This window comes from Larimichthys crocea, chromosome VII (assembly GCF_000972845.2).
Source record: "Larimichthys crocea isolate SSNF chromosome VII, L_crocea_2.0, whole genome shotgun sequence".
Taxonomy (NCBI): domain Eukaryota; kingdom Metazoa; phylum Chordata; class Actinopteri; family Sciaenidae; genus Larimichthys; species Larimichthys crocea.
The window spans coordinates 12,174,938-12,194,793 of NC_040017.1; the positions used below are offsets into that span (position 1 = coordinate 12,174,938).

At 42.2% G+C, this 19,856-nt stretch overlaps 1 protein-coding gene across 5 annotated transcripts in view; it reads right to left on the reverse strand.

Annotated features, from left to right (window-relative positions):
- The window catches only part of ets1 (v-ets avian erythroblastosis virus E26 oncogene homolog 1), a 37,305-nt gene extending 17,752 nt beyond the window's left edge, over positions 1-19,553 (reverse strand). Inside the window, exons 1-3 of one of the 5 annotated variants that reach the window (XM_019265320.2) lie at positions 19,451-19,553; positions 17,898-18,118; positions 13,959-14,106 (exon numbers count right to left, since the gene is read on the reverse strand). In XM_019265320.2, coding sequence (XP_019120865.1) covers positions 13,959-14,106; positions 17,898-17,966 — 217 coding nt within the window. In that variant the 5' untranslated portion in view covers positions 17,967-18,118; positions 19,451-19,553. Of the gene's footprint in view, positions 1-3,395; positions 3,450-5,300; positions 5,708-13,958; positions 14,107-17,897; positions 18,119-19,450 lie in introns of those variants that run through there. The other 4 variants (XM_019265321.2, XM_027280260.1, XM_019265322.2 and 1 more) reach the window with 4 other exon arrangements.
- Between the last annotated feature and the right edge of the window lie 303 nt (positions 19,554-19,856).

Genomic DNA, 19,856 nt, shown 5'->3' on the forward strand with positions numbered 1-19,856 from the left:
CAAAATGGCTTCAACTCAAGATGATAAATTACCCTTCTATTTTAAGCTCAGTGTAGGCTCCATGGCTAATAGGAGTGTAAAACATCAAACATCTGGCCACATCTCCTTTATCTTATTTAAGATGTATCTGTTATTTTTGGTGACGATCTGAAACACCTCAGCTTTGGCTGACTTTGCTGATTATAAGATCTAAAGATACTTGGAAAGTTACAGCTAAGTGTTTTGCAATAAGAGATGAAAGTCATTTCCAAAGCGTGTACATATCATTGCAGATGTGTGACCTCATGTTCACTTCTTCATTTCTCTCTCTCTTAGACAGACACACACACACACAAGCATGCACAGACAGGCTGTGACTCATTCCATCAAAGAATGACTGGACGTCAGGGGATATCGTGCTGCTTCATTTGACAATGAGAGTGGTCATGAAGGAAACAGTGACCATATCTTGTAAAATTCCTATTTGATGATTCAGACTTTGTCATGTTAGTTGTAACTGTGCATAAAACAAACACATGTTTTGGACAGCAAAGAAAGCATCTCTAATTAGCATTTATGTGTAGATTATTTCATCAAAAGATCATGAAACCAAACATTGTCAAAATCAAATTATCATTATGTTCTGGATGTGTCGGCAGCAGATGTCAGCCTAGGCAGATAACGGAATCCAACTGTGTTCACTCTTGCAACTAAACTCCAGAGGCAGCCTAAAAACTTACACGAAGTCTCAAACCTAAACCTCCTCCATGGCTGCCAGAACACACATGTGCCTCCCATTTGACTGCGTCAATGAGGCCAAACTCATCATGAGCGCCACACAGTCGCACCTACACAGCAGACCCAGGCACCCACGCAAACACATTCTGCTTTATCATTCTTTGTTTTGGCAGGCCAATCAATCAATACATCTCTGATGCTGTAGGTCTGATACACATGAAGTCTGCGGCTGTGCCCCATTTGTTCACCTGATTACAAAAACAGCATGCAATGCATGTTGACTCCAAAAACAGGTGGTGTGCAGCAAACACAGACAAAAGAGAAAACAAGGGAAGAAAATCTGGAACATACACTGAATAAAATGAGTGACATGGCCTCATTGAGGACAGCTGAACATCCATGGTGAAACAGACCCACTGCCTTTCAGGACAGTGAGCTGATTCTCAAAGCAGGCTAAACTATCTTACTTTCCATCCCATTATAGGAAACACAGCTCCTAAATGTAGAGCCATAAAAACAGAAACAGCAACAAAGCAAGAGAGCAAAAAAAAAAAGCTATAAAGCATGCAGGACAATACTGAAATGAGTGGGTGGTTGTGGAGCCATTTTGGGGCAGTGTGAGGCCAGTTAGGGTTCACAGTCAGACTGGTAATGTAGGAAGGAGCGAGGCCTGTGGTAGAAGAAACCAGTAAGCGAGCCAACCAGACGCACAGTCGGACAGCCAGTGGCGTGTGGTGCTGCAGGCGTCTAGTACCATGACTCAGGAATTACAAGCCAGGAATGACTGGGGATGGTACAAAGTGCACTCACCAGGAACTCACTATGCACCACATCAAGGCGTCATGAGAAACTCATGTGGCCAACAGAAAGACATTGGAAACAGAGGAAGAAAGGGAAAGGAGGGGGAGGAACACTAGAGGAGGAACTGTGTGAGTGGGTGGGTGAATGATTGAAAAGAGTTGCCTGTTACAAAAAAAAGCTTGTCAATGCTTTATTCCCGCTGCCAAGGAACATATTTTCCTTTGTTTTGGTTGTTGGCTTTTTGTGGAATGTGAGTAAAACAAGAAGCTGTTAAAGACTCTTTGCACTCTAATCGTTTCGATCCCTCGTTATTTTTGAGAATGGCGAGGTATATTCGCCACCACCATATCGACCACACCTTGGATGGTCTCCCTTTTCTCCATCCCTTAAACCCCCTAGCTCCCCTCCCATTGCTCTCTCTCTCACTCTCTCTCACCATATGCTTACCATTTAGCAGACTGCTGTATCTGGCGCTAACACGCCTTACTTTATGACTAAGCTTTATATGGATAGATTAAGGCGTGTAGTCACGAGGGAAAAGAGAAGATAGGACCCACGCAGTATAATGGTTTTATGTTTATATGGGCTTTACAAAGCAGATGATGAGCTGAATGAAGACGCAATGAATGAAGCGCTGACTGAATTTTTCATTTGATGTAACACAAGATCATTGTGGAAACTCATAAACAGCTACTTCACTACTATCCAGTTGACATGTCTGACCTGCACAAGGAGGCCCGATTGAGGAAGCTGGTATCTGTTGCCCTCTAGGTACAGACATGGGCTGGTCAAACACTACCGAACAATGTGATGCTCTGAAACTGGACTGACCCTCAACCTTAATCAAGTTTAGATCTGGCATACCATATCGTCCTCAGTTTGACATGGTGCGCATCAGATGAAAAATGGACCAGTTTGCTCTGTTTGGCCCAATTCATTGACAGACCACATCAAGAGAGGCCTGGATCACCCAAACAGTGTTTGCACAGCTGCCAGGCAGCCACGCACACTCAAACATTGGCATATATTACAGTGCGCTACTGAAGGAGTGCTGACACAAACACACCGAGGCAAAAACCTGAAGCTTATGTAACACCTTCTGTTCTAACACAACCTACCCCTCTCCACACCATACCACCATGGGAGGCACCTAGAAAAAGAAAGTCAGCGAAGCCCTTCAAGGAGTCATTTGTGTGGCATGGCCTGTGTGTGCTTGTGTGTGCATACTGTATGTGGCGGGCGTGGAACGGAATGCCTTATAAGGACTCACAGCAGACGCATCAGGCACAGCATTTATAAAAAATAAAAAACACAGGAGCATTTTGATCAGATAAAGTGAGCCTCCCACTCATGCTCCTTCTATGCCTCTACGCATGCCACCCAGCAGGGCATGCTCACAAGCATTCCTGTCAGCCACTGAACCCTGACCCTTCATGCCTGGCGAACAGGGAAAGAAAGTAAAGGAAGGACAGGTCTACAACAGACTTCATGTGTTGCTGACAACTCTCTTGGGTAAACTTGAATAACCTGAAAACAATGTTGCTTGAGTATACCTGAACAAACTTCATCAAAACAAGAGTAAAAGAGAAAGGCACTTGTGCTTTCATGTCTGTAATTTCACAATCAAACATCTTCCCTGTTATGTAATGCTCTCTCCTATCTTTAAAATATGTTCTTATACAGCTGCCCTTCTCTTATGTTCACACGACGCTTTTCAACAATAAGCTAGTGTGATCTATGTTGCATTGAAGTTAAGTGTGCAAGTCTCAGGAATTGAATACCATGACCGGTGGAATAAAAGCTTTGTGGAACATTAGATGCCTTGTTTGGGTGCACCTCTGACCCTGGCAGTGTGTGAGCACTTTAAAGGGAATTACCTCCGCAGGAGAGAAAGAGGACGGGCCTTGGGTAAGCCGACACTGGCTGCACTTCTGTCGCAGAGAAAAACAAACAATATAGTAAGGTGGGTTGGAAGGGTATGTATGTGTGTACAGTATGCAGTTGCAGGTGTTTGGAGAACAAGAAAAAAAAAAAACAGCATATGTAGTTTTGACAATGCCATAGCTCTTGCTTGTGAAAAGCAGGGGAGCCTTGTCCACTGGCACAGCTGCAATACTTTCACAATCCAACAAATCAACAGATGTATTCTGGTTTTGTATGGAGCACTTATCTCTTTAGTAAGTTGTAAGCAAAGAGCCTGTCATAGTTCTTTACATGCCTACAGCACACAAGGTCACTGTTGTGTCTTAAGATCAAGAACAGCCTTGGAGATTGGTAGTACACTTATCTTGTAACCATGTGAATGCTAAGGAGTGAACAGAACAGTGTGAGAGTCATAGAGCAAAATGTGTTTATGTGAAATTACGAACTGCTCCCTGGCAGCCTCAACTTGACCCAAGTGCACAAGTGAGCGTAAGCAGGAGCAAGCATTGCGAAATGGTTTTGCAAGATAGTGCTACGCTTTAGAAACTTAACTGCAGCCATCAGCAGTTTTTGTCTGCGTTCGAGAGATGTGTGTGTGAAGCTTTGCTCTGCAGGTAGTGACAATGGGGAGAAGGCGGTTATTGTGGTGAGTCACAACCCCTTAGTGGGTCAACACTAGCAATTAGTTTCAAATTTCCATGATGCATCAATGTTGATTGCTGTTCTAACAGGCTTAACACCACCTGAGCTGCAAAAGCACAGGGGGAATAGTTCATGTGAAGCCTGGTAAATGCAAATCATCCAAATATGTCACCATGTGTAACACCACTCTGTTTAAAATTGAGAAGTGAAACCACACAAAGATTTAATGCCAAACACAAACACAGCTCACAGTTGTGGACTTCCCTGTATCTGCCCTGGACTACCCCTGGAGCAAGCCAAGGCTTCCAGGCAGCTCGGTCACAGAGGCAAGCCTCAACACTGCAGATTCATCACCTCAGCCTGCCTCTCCTTCCCTCTGGAAAGTCAGTTTCAACCACTGCGGAGGAGGGGGTGGTAGGGAAGGAGGGAGGTGGAGGAGACAGTGGGGTTGGCGGGGAGGGGAGTGATTAGGCACTACTGCCATTCTCCCATGCCGGCCTGGGCAGAATGCCCTGGCTCTCCCCAGTGTGGCACTGAATATAGAGGTCAGTGATGGGTGCTCAGATGGGAGAGAGAGGAGATGGAGACAGATCCCCAGTGAGATCAAAGCAGGATGAAATAGAGGGATATCACTTGTGCATCAGAACTACAAAGCATTTCGTCAATTTGAGCAACAGACATCCAAAACAAAATATGGACAAAACTTCACCAAAACAAGAATCTCAAAAAAAAGCTCATCTGAAAAAGTGATTTTAAAACACGTGTCAGAAACATGACAGAATATGAACTAAAACATTGAGGTTACTATGTTGTAATTTCCCTACATGACGTCTACTTTTGTCCTAAACTTTGTCATAATGGCCCTTGTTTCACAGACATCATCATATTGTAAATTATATCAAAAGGCAAACACCAGTCAGAGCCTGATTCATTCAATCCAAATAAGTAAAACACGGGTCCATTGCATGACTGGGCTCCGGCGTGATTGCATTTTTTTTTTTTCAAGTGTTGCGTGTTGTCCAAAATTGAGCAACCGACACCGTCTTCACACTATACGCTCAGGACGTTATGTTCCTCTCAGCGCATCTAATTACCAAGAATCATCACTGTGTTTAACATGAACGCAATCTGCCACCAGCTGGTTACGTTACAAGGAAACATTCAGGGAGTAATGTTAGTCTCGTGTTAGCTGTCACAGAAGAGTTGATGTTACTCACCGTCCATTTTTTCAGCCTTTATGATTGTTAACGTCGGTTTCATATCGACAGCTGCCGTCATGATCATCAGATCAATTTGATCTAATAACGCCGCGTCCCTCTTTTATTCTAACAGCTCCAAAAAACACAATATAAGGAGAAATCGTCTCTTCCTTAGGCGCCCCGGTCAATTCTAATTATATATTTTTTTTTACCTCTCCTCTCCCACTATAAAAAAAACAACAAAAATAATTCAGCTTCTTTTACTCCTAACTTATTTTCTCTTTCCCTCTCTCCCTCTCCGGTACATGTACACACACTCCCTCTTTTCCTCGTTCTTTCTTACTCACTCACTCACACACTCACTCCTTCCTCTCTATCTCTGGCTATGGGCGTTGCATTACAGAGCCGGAGTGCGACGACAGCTGAAAGGGGGCGGTGTTTAAGAGGCTGACTTGCCAGTTGATTCACAATTCAATTACAATGCCCCCCTCCTCACCCCTACACACACACACACATACACGCACGCACTAATAGCACCCCCCGTGTCTGTGAGAACCCGCAAGTACTAAGACCCCGCACGTCATCAGACGCACTGAGGAGTCTTCATGTTTTACAGCGATGAGAAACACTATGGAGAGGTGAGAGCTGCTGGGAAGCGTGAGAAAGAAATGAAGCAATCCTTACTCACATTTCTACCCAAATATGACAACAAACACTTCATTCAATACAATTTTCCATGGTAAAAAAAAAGAAACAATCAAGTTTTTAAAATATAATTAACTCACAGATCAAACTATGTAAGGTCCCTAATTGAGTTGTACTGGAATGTAACAAGCATTCTAAGGGAAGGAGGGGTACAATATAATTGCCGTATTTGACACATTTGTGCAGTCCCTTTTTTGGAAGATTTTAGGAACATGGGAGTGAGTAAGAAAGCAATCTGTCTTTGGAGATGTTTTAGATCTTAAAATAGCTGCTTACCAACAAGTTTGGCTGTAGTCTGTCTGTGAAGAACCGTTAACTACGAGCTAAAACGAGAGACTGTGTCCTATATTCTGCAGGTCCAGGCTTCCTCATAACTTGTAACTCACCCTCATAAACACCTCAGAGTATTTCCTGTTCACCTTGTGCTGATCAATAAAAGTCTTCTTTTTGTTTTTTCTTACACAGCTGTGTCGAGTAGCCTACATGTTTGCAAATAGGTACAATATTACGTATGCAAACTGATATATGATATATAGGCCTATATAGTGCATGGATTAACAAATCAAACTGGGTTGTCTGCCATCAAGACTATCAATAAAAATTCAGTTTGAACATGGCAGTTTGTGCATTGCTTTGTTTTAGATTTTTGTGCTTCCTTATCAACAATCATCAGGAACAATGTCCATGGCTTACTGGAAATTTAATCAAGATTTTGTTCTGCCATTGGAAAAGAACAAACACAAAAGAAAGACTAGGCTTTTTAGCCACAGTAAGGCTCCACTTTGAGCAATCCACTATAGCCTAGCCTCCCATGGCAACTGAAACAGTAATTACAGAATATAACAATGAGTCTCACACAAGAACCTACTGGATCGACTGCTTTTAACAAATGTGAGAAAAACAAATCTTCAGCATACATACCGAACAGTAGTACAGAAACATCATAGACTCAGGTATTTCATTAATTTAACAGTCCGAATGGGTTAGTATAAGACATCAACCCTCTTTTTTCCACATATCATAAGCAACCTTGTTAGAGTGAGTCATATGGCACAACCTACAACGCACGTCAATATGATACTGCTGCATGTACTGTATGTGCAATGTGTATGCAGGCTGGGGAGCCAGGGATATTGATCACACATGGATTTTCAAACCGGTGGTACTTCACCGGCTCCATTAGCAGCCCTGGATCAGGTTTCATTGGCCTGATAGGAGCCTCGTCTGGGAAGAGTGCTGGTGGGTTCTGCGGTGAGAGGAGTTGCCTCACCAGGGGCAAAGTGGAGGGGGGAGAAGGATGGAAGGGGGAACGGTACCTCTCACTTCATCTCAGTCAGTAAGTCCCTCACCCTCTGACTGGACCTCTTTGTTTTCTGTTAATGAACTCCCTCGTATCTATTCTTAAAAGGACAGCCCGGGTCCTTTTGTGCCGAAGGGCAGCCATTAGAGGTTTAATGGTGTTGCTGACTAATATCTGGGCTGGCGTCACTGTAGCCCATTTCAATGTGGGTTTTCTTCTGCTTGTGTTGACTTCTTTACATCATATTTTTTTTCATATAAAGCATTACATTTTAGTTTGAGCATTTCATTTCCAGGATGTAAACCTAATCTAATGTGATGCAAACAGGATTATGCAGGTGGAATTGTGAATAAAGTAAACAACGACTTTGCTGATGGAATGACTACAAAAATCATTGCTGCTTTAAATTCCTGTTGCCAGGAAACGACTGAATATTATTTATGTTTTTGTATCTCATAACACTATGTTGCTGTTTCTCAGGGCACTGACCATTTCTATTGCTTAGACAGCCTGCTGTACAATGACCCTGAAGACATGAACACATTTTTAAGAACAGCAGGCTGACATGAAAAGAATGATTTCCAAACAACAACAAAAAAAAGAAAAGAAAAGAAAAGAAAAGAAAAGAAAAGAAAAAAACGAAACATTCGGCTTATCTTCTCAGAGATCGCCATGTCTACTGTAGGAACTGCTTGTGTCAACGTTTTGCACAATACATAACCCAAAAAAAAACAAAAAAAACAGCTATTGTTGAAACAAACTGTGTCATTTCCTATTTGGACAGAGGGATTGTTAATTGTCTTACACTAAAAACAGCCAGTGTATGTACCAGTACACTGGAGGACACATGTCCCAGATCAAACAAGTTTTGGTTTCAGTGTTTCGTCTCTTCACCTGCTGTTGCCATGGTTTTGACAGTTAGCCGGCTTTACTCATTTGTGTTGCAGTATAGCACCTCCAGCTAAAGCAGCGCTGTCTCTCGCCTGCTTGCTGTCTGTCTCTGGCTGACACATCTGTGTTGTCTGCCTGTGTATAATCTTCAGATGTAACCGTTGCACCTGCTACTTTTCACAGAGTTAACTGAAAGGTTATTCGATTTGGAGCAATCTATACAGCTGTCAAGTGATATTTGTGTTTGATGTCGGTGCTATCGCAGCAAGTCACAACAGTTTCGGCTGCTTTGAGTGTTTTGATTCCGAATGCTTCTTTCATATTTACGGACATAAAATCTGAAAGGATGATCTCAGAGGCCTGACACGTTTAGTATGTCGTGTGAATGGACAGTGTTTAGAGTGTAATCAATCAGTCACTCATTTACAGACACTCGACTCACTCACTCACACACACACACACACAAACACACACACCCACACACACAGAGGGAGCAGACAGTAAAACAGTAAAACAGTGGGGCCCTTGTGGCCTCTGTCTAGTAGCTCACTCTCAGCTCTATCTGTGCTAGATGCTGCCTGAAGGTGCCACAGGCTGGAAGCACTCCTGCTGAGATCAGAGGGTTAGCTGGGACAGGAGAGGTGTATCTCTCTCTGTGTGTGTGTGTGTGTATGTGTGTGTGCGCTCATGCATGTGTACCGTGTCTCTCTTGTTCCACACATTCCAAAATCTCCTCTGAGAGCGCGTGTGTGTGTGTGTGTGTGTTTGTGTGTGTGTGTGTGTGTGCGCTCTGGTAAAATGTGTGCATGTGTAAGTGCACTGGGAAAGTAGCAGGGCCTCCCTGAACAAAGGCTCAGCTCTTTTCTGAACAATTAGCTTCGCTAAAAAGGACATCTCTTCCTCCATTAGCGGCACCACGTGCCCCCCATCACTCCATTGTGCAGATAATTCAATTATCCCCACCCCCCTCCGAGTCTCTTTGCCTCCCAGACCTCCCTCTTCTCGTCTTGCCCTCCCTCCTTTCTGTTACCGCCGTGCTCTTAGATAAAGCTCCGCTATAGTCTCAGAAGCTGAAGGGAGAATACATCCCACTGAATAAATGAAGCCTGTACATTATAGTAGGCAGCAACACTCACTACACTGTGAAAAGATAATGGAAATATAGTTGCTGGTTGTTGTATTTTCTCAATCGTTGTATAAAAGCACATTGACCTTCAGCTACGATAAGATGGACTTAATTCAACTATGAACGCACATTACAAGACACAGTAAGAGGTGCTCACTCTTACCATTACCGGTGTACACTCATTGTAGTTAACAGTCTGTGAATATTGCTAAGCTCATGATATAAACATTAAAACAATGGGAGGTCCCTCTTAGGATTCATTAAAGCACCACCTTTCCTGATGAGCTGGCATCTGTTGCATCATCACCCGTCAGTGATTGCATGTGTTTCAGAACTGCATGTTCTCCAACTGAAGTGGTTTGTAATTAGTCACCGCGCTATCGAGAGGAACTTACCACATGAACACTTCCTCGAAATAAAACTCCGCACAACTCTGGGAAAGGCAACTTTAAAAATCGGTTATTTTGGCTGATGCTCTAGAGCAGAGCATCTCCTCAAACAGGAAAGTAGGGGACAAAGCTTTTAGTGACGGGAAAATGATGAGACATTTCTTATAAGGTCAAGAGTATTTTTTATTTTTTTTTAAACTTAGTGGTTATCAAAAGAAAAAATATATATTCAACAGATATTAATCTCTGAGATGGTTTCTTTTTAGTCCATCAAAGCAGTACTTTGAGTTATGGGATAGAAATTCCAGAGTGACTGTGCTGTAAATTCCCAATTTCAATGCACAATACAACCACTTCTCAGAAGTCTAACTTCTAAAAATACTTCAAACCCTACAAATGTACAGTGTAATAGGAACAGAATGTCTCTTTCCCCTATTTATTGACTAACACCTCTTGTCTCAGAACTATCACCACCACTATGCAGTTCAAATCTAGGACCATGGCAGCAGTGTAACCCATTCCTCCACAGTTGTCTGTCGCTTTTCCGTGTTTCCACTCTTGTTTTGTTTTATTGTTGGAGGGGGAAGTGTGCGCCGGCCTGATTAGCATCACTGTTTCCTCCTTTCCCATAACCCCCCAGACCCCCGCAGGCTGCCTGTTTACTTTTAGAAATAAAAAATGGGCCTGCGCCCGTGAGGACGTGCCCCTCATCAGAGGCGAAAGCCCCCCTCTCCTCCGTCTCCCCCTCTCTAGGCTCCACATCTCAGATCCTCCTCCCCTCGTCTCCTCTCCTCCCACCCACCCACCAACGGCAGTCCCAGTCCTGTGACTTATCCCTCTCCTTAACCGTCTTCTCTCCTCAAACTGTATTCCGCCCACTCTACTTTGCTTTCCACCCCGTTCCCCTCCTCTTCCAACTGTCCAGCTGTCAAATCACATCAAATAAAACAGCCCAATGGTCCCTGAGTGCCAGATCACAGCTGTGTCTGCGTGTACTAAATGGGAGGGCATGTTTAAATGTACAGTGAACTCGTGAGTGCCTGGGAGTGGACGTGTATGTGTGTGTATGTCTGTGTGTGTGTGTGTGTGCGTCTGCTTTACTGAATGGGAGGATGCAGTAATACAATACACACCAGAGTGCAGGGTGTGATTTTAATGAATGAATACGTGGAGTGTGCATCACTGCAGGATGTTGGTGGAGTGTGTATTCATGTTTGTGATATCTGTGCCTGGATTTGAATGAGATCGCACAGAAATACACACTCACTGTGTTTTTTTTTCCCACACACACACAGGCACGCACACACATAGTGAATTTCCACAATGGGAGTTTACAACAGGCCCTGCAGTGTGAGTGTTGGATAGTGAAGCTGGGTTAGTGTAAACATCACCATGGCATGGCTGTTGTCAGGAAGCAGTGTGTGTGACATTGGGCTCTGAGCCAAACATGCGATGCTCCTTTAACGTCCAACGTCCCCACCTCACATCTGCTCTGTACTCTTTCTTTCTCACACTAGCACATTTCATTTTAACAACACCCAATCCATTCTCGAAGAAGCGACTCAAGCTTGTTAACTTTCAAACTTAAATAAAATATATCAACCCCAATAACCAAGAGAGTGGATTCAGTTTGTGAGGCAGTTAGGAATGTTGTCAACTAAGGACTTACCTGTAGTGCTTTAAGCAGAAACTGGTTTTATGTTTATTTAGTGATTACAGTAATTTTGTAGTGACTGATTTGCCTATTGAATTTCAATTTCAGAGTAGGTTCAACTTAAAAAAGCAGCTATAATTAATCATTTTTATAACAACTATCAAATGGAAAAGTGGTCGCTTTCAACTCATTGTTTAGCTGTCTGGCCTACAACTTTACTTTTACACTTTCTTCTAGAGTTGCACGATACCCACGGTACCCAAGGTACCCTGCCAAATCGTACTGGTTCCTACTGTACTAGAAATTCGACAAGACGGTGCTACCATGGATTACTATACTAACGGTTCCAGTTTCCGCTACATAGCGGCCGCCTCTACGCTCCTCCCGGCTTCTCACTGTATAAGCTGATTGGCTGTTCGTGTGTTTCTGCCAGCAAGAACGAACTCCATGAAGACAACTCTGCTTCGATAGAAATTCGCTTCAAAACAAACAACAAACGTTCTGTCTCGCTCAGATGTGCGCACAGTCACAAACATGAGACAACACACTCACCATGGCAGAAGCACCGGGCCCGAGCGGCGAGTCTGCCGCGTCGTCACCGTCAGTGGCAACACTAATTTTGTTTAAAAAACTTGTTGTTTCAAACTTGTCTCAGTCTAATTCTTACTTTATTAGTATTATAGTATTTAAGGAAGAAATGTCCCTAATTGGTAGAGACCAAAAACGGAGCTGAAAGAGAGTGAATTTCTGCCAGGTGTTCAGAAAAATTACTCCAAGTGAATTATAATGTTGCTCTGTACCTGCTGGAAGTATAAGTAAGCAACAATAGGCTAACAAGTTCAACTTAAAAGATGATAATATTTCAGTGTTCACAACTTGTTTCTGCTGCTCCCAAGTGATTAAAAATAGAGTTATTGCTAGTTTAGGAATTTAGTATAAACACATACTGCATTAATTTTGATGAATGTACTGCACACCAGAATCCAACAGAATAAACTCATCTTATTCCAGAGAATCTTCATTTGATTGACTTAGATGCCTCCTGGTTGATTAAATACTTCTTCACTGCTAACGTGCAAAAAAGATCATCATAAAACGAGCAAAACCTCAGTGGTTAAAGAATGAATGGTGATGCACATGTAAGTAGAAATCAGTGAAGTGAAATAAAATCACTTACACAGCAGGAAGAAGCTGTCATTGGTTGTACCTCAGTTTGTAATATACAAATTAGATATGGACGATTCGAGGAGTGACTGTCGTTTCTGTTTGAGAGAAATGAGTCAACGCAACGGCTACAGGGTGTGAAGATTGTGTCAGAGGTTATGTGCTGCTTTTGAGGTTAGCATAGACTCATAACGCCATATGCTGGTAGCACTAAAACTTCAGCAGCTATATATGACACCAACAGGAGCTAAATGACTGTAACAACATCTCCAGGTGGCACAAATGTTCTTAGACCTGTGCTCTGCATAGCGTAGGATTTAGGAGAAGGATGAGAAAAAAAAAAAAAAAAAAAAAAAGGGTCAACGCTCGGTCATTTTTTTCCGCTCAGCAATGTTTATGTCAACGGTTTAGCGCTGGGAGCAATGAAATGAGGGCTCCAAAGGAGTGTGTCTCTGGCAACAAACATCAGCAAATCCCATCAAATCCTGACTCCCTCTCATACACACACACATGCACACTTAGCCCCCCTCCACCTCTCCAGAGACCGAACCAGAGGCTTGGGAAAAAGATGGCCGGCCTTTGGCCCCCTGTCTTGCCCCCCTGCATCTAGCTCAGGGAGGTGACGGAAGAAAGCTTGTGCCCCCCAGCACCTCTACCCTACTCCCGTGGCGTGCGTCCCAGTCCACTAGCATCAATCACTTTTGAGGACGTGTAGAGGCCAGAGTCAAACACAGGCAAATGCACTGGAAGGAATGTTCCAGCTTAAAATAAAACTCAATTGAAAAAAAAAAAAAAGTGAAAGTAAAAGCTAGAGAGGGTTGGAAGCAAGAAAATGCAGGGCATTTGGTTGTCCCTGGAACAAAAGAAGGAGACGGATGAAGAGAAAAAGAGAGGAGGGTAGGGGCGTCTGGTAAAGGCATTGGCCTCAGGGTCAACATCACCAACATCAGCCAACAAGTTGAAATTGCATTTGTCTGTTCTCAAAAACTAAAAGAAGGAGTTTAAATGTGTGTGTCAACAGTGAGAGTGTGACTGATTGTCCATTTAGAAATCCAGTTAACACAAAGTCTTTTGTTTGCTCTAAGTTGTTTATTCACAATGAACTATTGAATTGACTAGTTTGGGATCATTATGAGGCATAAACAGTATAATGAACTATTGACTAGTTGTGGATCATTATGGGGGTATACACAGTATAAGGGTCAAAGAAGGTTAACACAAATTAAAATCTTGATTTTACACAAGTTACAAGTTCTAAGTTACACAAGTAGAAGAGATGACACAAAAATATACCATACCAAATTAAAATATTGTCATGTTATGATCAAAATAATTCACAAATACAGTGTACTTGTAAATACTGTCCATGACTGAATAAATTTGAATTGAATTTGGTCTCAATACCATAGCCATGTTTGAAGTCAGACTGTCTGTGTCCAGTTCTTACCTGTAGGGCACACATCGTGTCCATTGGGTACCTCCTGTAGGGTTATATCCTGGATATAAAGGGGCTGTGATGGGTAGTACTGCTGCTGAGGGTGAACCACACCTGGGAACTGGGTGTGAGGGCCCATTGCCACCCCTCCACTTTGCCTCTAGAACCAACACAACACACAGTATGGTTTAGCTAAATTCAACTGAGCAGCATGGAAAAGATGCACAGTGTTAGATTTACTTTTGTGTGCTTGGTTTTATCTGCTTAGGGGAGCTGCTGAATAGTAGTATTCCACACCTCAGAGATGTGAAACTAATATGTGAAAGTAAAGAAAAAAACACACAAACTACGAATGGGGACCTGTTATATTGGAAACTTGTAATGTATGATGCCAAGACATGGCAAGATATGTAGCAAGGGCACAGTTAGTGTGTCTGGCAATAATTGATTGGGTCTTTTTTATCTTGTGATGTAAATTTAGCTCAACTAGCATAACAAAAAAAGAAAAAAAAAGAGGTTTGGATGAAACTCAAGCAATAAAATTAATGATTTCAATAGCTGGAACAGCTTGAATTCCAAGCACAAGATCACACCATTGGAGTGGCTGTACAACTTGCCAGTTTTTACTGTTCTGAAAACAAAACAGTGTTTTTTATGTAAAAATAAGTTTAGCCAGAGTTTTATTTGTTAACCAATGAAAAACATTTATTTCTGCGCCTGGGGATGTAGTGATAGATCAAGCTGAAAGCAACTGGAGAAACTATCCAGTGGCTTTGGCCGTGTAACCTTGGATTTTGAAAACATTTTTTTCATTGTTTTCCTGCACAGATAACCCTTGCAGCTAAATTTGACTCATTCAGTTTATCTCTGCTGTGTTGTTTTATCCTGCTTATCACAGAAATGGTCACGTAAGAGGCCGCACTAAAGGGGAAGTCTGAAGTCAGCACTTGACGGGGGAGCTAGCAATGATATGAAATTCTATGTGTATACAAGAGATAGTAGAGAAGAAGATAGCCGCTTGGCCATTTTTAGCATATCAAAACCAACCATTTGACAACAAACAAAACCCTGAATAGATATTGTTGGCGGTTTCTGTTGGAAAGTGATGTGAACGGGCGATCAAGAATTTTCTCACAAGGTCACCCTTCTGAGAAAATTCTCTAACTACCTGTAACAGGCTTCTGTTAACTTACCAGCAAGTGCAAGCAAGTGTTATAGAAGTTGTTTTTATAATAAAATATGAATACTAAGAAAGAGTATTTGTTTATTTCGGAGAGCAAGAACTGATTATTTCATATTTTTAACTTACACTCTTAAAGCAGCACTTCAGCTAGCCTCCAATACGAGGGATATTGGACTGTCAAACGTTATACATCATATGTGTAACTGACAGACTGGCTGATAGTGTGACCGGCAATCTGATAAGCAGCCCCTTTTAAAGCACAACGGCATTTATCAGTAGCTGGCCAGCTTTATGGATGGCAAACATGACTGGAGGATCAGGAAGGTCGGTTTACGAGGTACTTTAGAGGTTTGCGTGGGATGCTGCCTTCTCCTATCAGTCCCGTCAGCGAGGGGGAAAAAGTTAGATAGGCATGAAGGGAGCCACATGGATTATTTATGGATTAGACAGATAGATAACATAGATAGATAACATAGATAACAGGAGAGATTGCATTGACACCATAATATTCTTTGATCAGTTCAAATGTAGGATAACTTTTAATGCGGAGGTCAGTCTACAATGCTAGCGACAAACTCACATGCTTTTTTCAATTTGAACTTTACTAGAGTATAACTACTATTTGTACAAATTTAGATTCCACAAATTAACATTTTCAATTAGATATCTGAGTCATATTAACAATAAGACCCCTGGATAAAGCTTTGCTCCGCCCAGCAACCTTGCGGTCTGCTGATACCGTGGATTCTTTTAAAGGGGACCTAAGGACGTATCTGTTTAGACAGGCATTTGGTGAACCTTTGTGTACCAGGTCTTCATTTCATGAATTTACTCTGTATTTTTAGTACATAGGCCTATGCTGTTTTGAATTTTATTATGTATGGCATTGTAGTTTCAAAGAAACTGCCTTGGCTGGTCACTTCATTGCAACTAACTGAATACCACTTCACTTCCAAGCATGTAGGAGAACCTATTGTGGCAGCAAAACCTTTAAAAAACGTCCACAAGTTTTAACAATAAAAACAAGAACAATAAAAATCAGGTTACAACATTACAGTAATCAGCAAGGCAGATGTACATTTCTCTTCTTTGAGGTCTGATTAAACTGGCACATTGACTGCACATTTTTTCCTCAGTGTAATAATCCAGTCCTCTCAAATACAAATTTAAATAATCTGATTGATTGGAATATATATACTCTAGGTTTGTGCTTTTTATTATTTGTACATTGTGTGCCTCAAATTTGGACTACATTTGTAAAAGGTATGCACTATACAGTACATTCTCCATTTCACAAAAAGTAGTGCTCATTCCATTTGTATTCATTTCTGCTATGAATCCCACAATGCAATGCGACACATTTTATAGATGTGAAAACTATACACCAGTCCTGGATAATGCAATTATGATGCTGATTAATAAATGGCTACTACAACGTAAGAGGTAATGAATGAGTGAACAAGAGACTGATTTCAGACACAGAGTCTCTCTCTGCAGTAAGATGCTGTCATTTTTATTTATGATTACTTTGAAGAATACTAAATCACAAGGTTGACTGCATGCCGTTCAAAACCCAAAGCTGTGTAAGGAGGAGTGTTCTGAAGAAAATGAGTTTGATATGTTACATAAAGAAGCCATACAGTCTGTTGTATAGTTTTAAACTAAGATCACCTTTGCAATCGATGACTTCTGGCATTTTTTTAAGTCTACTTGGAAACCCTGAATATGTTGCACTGTTCTCCGCATGCAGTCTTTCTGAAGCATATTTGACAATGACAGTCACTAAAGTGTAAACACATCAGGTCCTGCTGCTTTTTGCTGATAATTCATGTAAATTCAAGAGAATACGTAGAACCACAGAGGTGACCCAGGTTCACCTTTTGACCAAGTCTGCCCTGGTATACAGTAGTCTCAATTTCAAAGGCAAGCCCCACCACCTGAGCCAATTAGGACCCAGGGAGCTGTATCCTTCTATGTTTTCTATCAGGCCAGGGTGGGGTTGCCATTTGCATATAACCTCAGTCTCTTATCCTAATGTGCCGGCGCTCTGCATACAAATGGAGGCATTTATTTCGCCGCTCCTTGGCCTTCACCCTTCAAATGCTCATCTGACAGGAATCCCAATGTTCCAGGCTACCACTGTCTCTGATTCTGTATTCAGCTCTCTCATTTGGAAAGCGTTAAGAGCCTTGGTGTTCTTGCAAACAGACTGCTGCAAAGCAGTGTGCGGGTGGCTTAGCTGAGAAAAGTGTTATTTGGTAGGTATGGTCTGACTCCAATTTGATTGGTTAGTGGCAAGGTTGGTGGCCTACAGGTCTCAATGTTTACGATATTACTTGCTAAAGAGAAATGCATCTTAGCACAGGGTGGTTGTGTAACACAGAGGAGTCCATGGTGGCGATTTCACAGCCTTGTTGAAAATGATCTTGTTCAACAGTTTTGTTTCCTAACTTTTGATGAAATCACGAGGAACAGCATGTACAGATGCAGGTGTTATTAGTGTAACTCTGGTGGACTGAACTCAACGGGAAAAAATGTTCAGATAGAGTGTGTTCCTGTGGGGTGATGAGATCCAGAGTTACTAACACACATAGGAGCACACTGCTCTTATGCACCTCCTGCACGCATTCCTGCACTGCCATGTGGCTGAGCAGACACACACACACACACACACACACACACACTCATTCCCTCACGGTTCGGGCCGGCTGTGTGGCAGGTAGCTGAGGCAGCCTTAACGCTGAGGTAATTTACGAGGGAGGTCTTACCATTGCGCCCAGACGGTCACAGGGGTGAAGGGCCGGGTAGGAAGAAACTGGATCCATGTAGTAACTCATCACGGACGCTGTGGACAGGAGAAGCAGGGCCTGCTGAAGGGATCAACACGCAAACAGACGAGGCAGGGTGGAGTGACCTATCTATCACACGCTGTTTACACTTTGCGTGCAAGTGTGTGGTGTATACTGTGTCTGTGTGGTCGTGTGCGTTACTGTGTGTGTATATGTAGGTGTGTGGGAGAGTAGAGAGACAAGAAGGGGGAAGAGGGAAGGGGGTTAAAAAGGAAGAAAGAAAGGGGGAGAGTGAGAAATTTGAGCTGGGTTTCAATAACCTGCAACATCAGCTTCTCAGTTAAGGGGGTGGAAAACGTGGTTTGGGACTGTTTAAAAACACAATATCATGTCATCTCATTTAGTTTTTGTTTGATTTAAGTTGTCAGGCTGTCAGGAGTGTTTGATGCATTTCTTTTAAAATACACTGCTACATTTTTATGTGGAAAAACAGATTTCTACTGGAGCAAATCCATCCATCCAAAAGCTTGTCAGCCTAATATTTCCATCACTTCTCCCGCACCATATCACTCCCTTCTGTGCAAAAAGAAAAAAAAAAAAAACGCCTCCTCCTCTCATCTGCCTCACCTCTTCCTCCTCCTCCTCTTTCTCCTCCTCTTTCTTCTTCTTCTTCCTCTCCTTCCTTCCCTCCTACACGCTTTGCTTATCACTTAACATTGTTTACTTGAAGCAGCCTCAACCAAAGAGTCTACAAACCAAGCTAAAGGATTACATTAGAGGAGGAATGGTGTATATGGGCAGTGGCAGGTCCCATCCTCCTCACATTCATATGTTAAGCAATTTGGCATATCTAGTTTGTGGCAGCTGCTGACAGACTGAGCGAAGATGAGCCACTGCTCAATGCTTGCAGATGTTCATCAGCTCAAAAAGATTCAGATGCTCTTGTTTCAAGGAAAAAAAGTACCCATACACCAAGTGAATAATGTGCAAATCAGCTCTGTCATTCAAATGCATGCAGTATCTTTAGGCTTCTACTTAAATGTCATTGATTTGATGAGGGAAAAAAAAACATTCATATAGCTCTGATTATGCATTTAGCTATATAAATAGGTCCTACTTATACATTGTGTAATTTGAGTGCGCTATTTGAAGGTATTTTTACGTCCACAAAGTGAAGGAAAATGAACAAATATTGAGGTGAAGTTCGTTTTAAAAAGAGGTAAAAAATAAAAGGTGCATGCAACTTTACTTTGCTCTTTTTTTTAAAGCTGCAGTGAAGTTGCAGACATAAGCAGAGATGAAACAGGTCGGAAAGAGCGCATCTCAATTAGAAGAAGAAAAAAAAAACGCGCTGCAAGCTTTATGAGAATTCCTGACGGGAAAAACAGAAACTTTAAAAGCCCAAACACTTTCACCCTACATGCATCAAAGGAGCTCCGAGCATAATGACACACAATCACACATCCTCATATGCTGTGAGTTGATTTACAGTCTTTTTTTTTTTTTTTTGTACAATAAAACTTTGCACTTACCCGACTGTGGTGTGAGAAGTTTCCTGTAAACTGGAAGCGCTGGGCAGCTGAGTGTGACAGCTGAGCGGTGGACTGCAGAGATGCTGTACCTGCTCGCAGCGAGTCCCACGGAGGAAGGAATATTATGCACACTTTTAGTCCCTCCCTCAATCATACGGTGATCCTCTCCAAAATATCTTTTTTTCCCCCTTTGTATGTAGACTTCACACGCAGCCACAGTGCAGGTGTAAACTTATAGAGAGCATGTGATGGCCAGTAATGGATTTAGTGTTATCTAACTTTTCCACTTTAACATCCCTCTAATATCTACTTTACTGTAATATTCCACTATCCTGTGGGTGTAAGTGTGTATTCATCCAATATCAAGTCAGCTACGTCTCTCTAGTGCCATACAGAGAAGTGAAAA